The sequence below is a fragment of the Corylus avellana genome, chromosome ca5 (genome assembly GCF_901000735.1).
Source record: "Corylus avellana chromosome ca5, CavTom2PMs-1.0".
Classification (NCBI taxonomy): Eukaryota; Viridiplantae; Streptophyta; class Magnoliopsida; order Fagales; family Betulaceae; genus Corylus; species Corylus avellana.
The window spans coordinates 25,834,612-25,839,180 of NC_081545.1; the positions used below are offsets into that span (position 1 = coordinate 25,834,612).

Here is a 4,569-nt window from a genome sequence, read left to right on the forward strand (position 1 = left end):
GGCGATAGAGGGAATCCCAGAGAGAGAAACAAAACGGAAGCTTCGTACGTATGATCATGAAGGGGAGGAAAATCAGCATGTGAAAAAATCCAGGAAGAAGAAGGTTGATCACCAACACCCAGCAAGTACAGTGGCGGAGGCTGTCTCACAGCCCCGCCACTCCCAATGAATCTCCTAAGTTGGAACTGCCGGGGGCTTGGGAACCCTTGGACAGTTTAGGACCTTTGCCGGATGGTGAAGGAGAAACGACCCGGTGTGGTATTTCTCATGGAAACTAAATGCGGAAATACGAAAATGGAGAAAATCATAATTAAACTTGGCTTTGAGGGTCTGTTTGTTGTGGAACCTACAGGCAGGAGTGGCGATTTAGCTCTTATCTGGAAGGAGAACAATTTGTTGGAGATTCAAAATTATTCGAGGTGGCATATTAATACAATCATGAAGAATTCAGATGAGAATGTGTTTTGGAAGTTAACAGGTTTCTATGGTCAACCTGACTGGACAAAAAGGAAGGACTCCTGGGCACTACTGCAACACTTACAAGATTTCCAACCTGACCCATGGCTGTGCTATGGGGATTTCAATGAGATAGTGGCCCCTTATGAAAAGGTGGGAGGTGCCAGGCGAAAAGAAGAACAGATGGCAGATTTCAGGTCAGTGTTGGAAACTTCTAATCTCAGTGATATGGGCTACGAATGAGCGAAGTTTACGTGAAATAATCGCCAAAATGATGGGAGCTTCATCAAAGAAAGACTGGATAGAGTTTTTAGTAACAATAAATGGAGGGCCCTCTTCCCGAATGCATCAGTGCAGGTTTTGCAGTTTATTGTCTCAAACGATAAACCTCTTCTGGTTGCGGTCAGAAAGGAGAAGGAAGAACGTCAATTTTCGTCGCAAAGTTTTAAGTTTGAGGCGAGCTGGCACCTTGATGATGATTACAACGACATAGTACAGGCAGCTTGGCATGACACTTCTAGTGGGTCTACAGTAGCTGAGGTAGCTCAGGAGAAATTAGCTGTGTGTCAAACACGGTTGAAACAATGGAGCAGGATAAAATTTGGCCAGGCAGAGAAGGCTCTAAAAGCCAAGACAAAGGAGCTGGAATTCTTGCAGCGAAATGAAGGGCCCGACAACATTGCAGCAATCAAAAGACTACAAGGAGAAATAGAATACATTATGGAGCAGGAGGATGTGAAGTGGAAGCAACGGGGAAAGCAAAACTGGTTTAAAGACGGAGACCGGAACACCTCTTTTTTCCATGCTTGGGCATCTCATCGACGGAAAATTAACACTATCAAAAAAATCATTGATGAAGAGGGGAAAGAGTGGAATGATAATGACATTAGCACTGTTTTCATCAATTTTTATCAAAACCTGTTCACTACGGGAGAGGTAGAAGGGATTGAGCAATGTTTAAATGGAATGGAGGCTCGTGTAACTGAGGATATGAATACAGGTTTGCTGAGACAATTCACTGCAGAGGAGGTGGAGATAGCACTTGGACAAATGCACCCCCTTAAATCCCCAAGCCCGGATGGTTTCTCCGCTTGTTTCTACCAAGCAACGTGGTCAACGGTACGGGTGGAGGTATGTAAAGTAGTGCTGGATTTTCTGAATAATAATTATTTTGATGAGTCTCTTAATGCAACACACAGTGTCCTTATTCCCAAAAAGAAAAACCCAACCCGGATTACTGAATACCGGCCAATAAGCCTTTGTAATGTTCTCTATAAATTAATTGCCAAAGTTTTAGCTAACAGACTGAAACAGGTTTTAGAGCAAATAATCTCCCCTACGCAGAGTGCCTTTGTACCTGGAAGACTCATTTCTGATAATGTTTTGGTGGCTTTCGAGGCACTACACACGATGGATGCTAGAATGAAAGGCCGACAGGGGTTTATGGCGCTGAAATTGGATATGGGCAAAGCTTATGACAGGGTGGAATGGGGTTTTTTGGAGGCAATAATGAGAAAGATGGGTTTTGGTCATCGCTGGGTTAATATGCTAATGAGGTGTATTAAATCGGTCTCCTATTCCATCTTGATTAACGGGCAACCTCATGGGAGAATTTTACTAACACGGGGGATCCGACAGGGTGACCAGTTGTCCCCGTATTTATTCATTTTGTGTGCTGAGGGTTTAAGCCATATGTTGGAAAAGGCGGAAAGGGATCAAAAGATCACCGGCCTTCCGGTAGTTCGAGGGGGTTTAAGAATTAACCACCTTTTTTTCGCTGATGATAGCTTGCTCTTCTGCAAAGCAAATGTAAATGAGTGGGCTCAGATCCAAGAGAATCTAGGCTCTTATGAGAAGGCCTCGGGACAAAAACTGAATCGCGAAAAGACCTTCATTTTCTTTAGCCGAAACACAAAGCAAGAGACTAGGGAGTTTATCCTCTCTATATCAGGGGTTAGTTCTTCTACCAGTTACGAGAAGTATCTCGGTTTGCCCCCCCTAGTCGGCTGGTCTAGAGTAAGCACGTTCACAGGCATCCAAGGAAAAATCTGGGAGAGAATGAATGGATGGACAAAAATTTTTTTGACCCAAGCGGGAAAAGAGGTTCTGTTAAAAGCGGTGATCCAAGCAATACCCACTTACACCATGAGCGTCTTCCTACTCCCAAAAAAACTATGTCATGATATCTTTTCCATGATGGCCAGGTTTTGGTGGGGCCACAAAAATAACCAAGGGCGATTGGCGTGGATGAGTTGGAAGAAGATGGGGAGAGCAAAAGAAAAAGGAGGTTTGGGGTTCCGGGACCTAGAACTTTTTAATTTGGCAATGCTAGCAAAGCAAGGGTGGCGATTGATCCAGAATCCTGAGACTTTGGTGGCAAGAATCATGCGGGCAAAATACTTCCCAAATGGCACTTTCCTAGAAGCGGATCTTGGTAGAACTCCTTCTTATGCTTGGCGTAGCATTTGGGGCTCGAAGAAACTGTTAAAAGAGGGTTTGGTTTGGAGAGTGGGTGATGGCTCAAGAATAAAAATTTGGGAGGATCCATGGTTGCCCATTCCTAGACCTCATCCAGCAAGGTCACCGATCAGCATTTTGGACAGCCAAGCAAAAGTTTCTGAGCTCATGAATGTCAATACCAATTGGTGGAATCCAACTATCGTAAATGAAATTTTCACGGTGGAGGAGGCCAAATTGATTTTAAGTCAAGGGGTGTGTCCCCGCAGAGGTTCGGACATCTTAGCCTGGGAGCATACCAAAAATGGCGTTTTCACTGTTCGGAGCGCCTATCATTTGGCTATGGAGAAAATGGAGGCTGGAGAAGCTAGTAGTTCAGATTCCAATCTTTCTCGTAATCTATGGAAGAAAGTATGGGCACTAAAAGCTTCTCGAGTGGTCAAGTTTTTCCTTTGGAAAGCTTGCAATAACATTTTACCAACAAAGGAAATGCTTTTCAGGAGGGGGGTAGTTTCGACCCCCATGTGCCCCATTTGTCTAGCAGAGCCGGAAACTATAAACCACATAATTTGGTCATGTCCTTCTGCCCAAGATGTATGGGCAGAATGCCAAGGGAAACTCCAGAAGCTAGTGTGCTATGAAGGAGATTTTACGAAACTCTTGGTCCAAGCTGGCTACGGGTTGGGGGAAGCAGAGCATCATCTTATGGTTACAGTGGCTAGAGGGATATGGTTGCGACGGAATAAGCTCGTTTTTGAAGGTGTTTTCCAAGCTCCGGCAACGGTGGTGCGTATTGCCAAGGAACAGGTGGCGGCGTTTAAGGAAGCATCGCGAAGACATGCAGATCCCAGATCTAGAAATCCTGGTCAGGAAGTAGCGTTTTGGAGGAAACCCCCTCAAGGGCTGTTAAAGGTGAACTGGGACGCGGCAGTGGACAAAGAGAGAGGCCTAATCGGGATGGGGGTTATCGTTCGGGACTCCTTGGGTGAGGCCATTGCTATGCATTGTGAACCCAAAGCTGCAATCACTGATCCTTCGTTGGCAGAGGCGCTGGCAGCTTGTCAAGCTATTGAGTTTAGCCTCTCTTTTGGACTCCAAAATTGTCTCCTGGAGGGTGATGCTTTAGAAGTGGTTAATGCAATAAACCAAAAGGAGCAGTGTAGGGGGACATATGGACAGATAGTCAATGATATCAAGCGTTCATTGGGGCAAGGTGGAAACTGGCAAGTGGGTCATGTTGGCAGGAATGCCAATGGAGCAGCACACCAACTGGCCAAAATGGCTCTACACCAACCGACCGCTCAGAGTTGGAGCAACGATTTCCCTAGTTGTATGGATGAAATTGTAAGGAAAGGCCAAAATCATTAATGAAATTCCAATTTCAAAAAAGAAAAAGAAAAAAAGAATCTCATATTTTAAAAAATTTGAGGAGATTACAATCTCACTTAATGAGAGATAACATTTCTTCATTGATTGTTTAAGTGTCTGCGGCTGTCCCCCACACTCAAAGAAGAATGACCTTCAAAGTCTATATGATACTTACCATGTTAACTACTAAAATTATGAATGATCAAGTGACATTTTATGGGACAATTTACGTAATACTTATCATATTAACTATTAAAATATATATTGTCACGTGTAGTCATTTTCATA

The 4,569-nt window shown here is 44.1% G+C and overlaps 1 protein-coding gene across 1 annotated transcript in view; it reads left to right on the forward strand.

Moving 5' to 3' along the window:
• Nucleotides 1-294: 294 nt before the first annotated feature.
• LOC132182020 (uncharacterized) overlaps nucleotides 295-4,569 on the forward strand; it is a 10,426-nt gene continuing 6,151 nt past the window's right edge. The window contains exons 1-2 of the mRNA XM_059595231.1: nucleotides 295-653; nucleotides 864-4,257. Coding sequence (XP_059451214.1) covers nucleotides 295-653; nucleotides 864-4,257 — 3,753 coding nt within the window. The remainder of the gene's footprint in view (nucleotides 654-863; nucleotides 4,258-4,569) is intronic.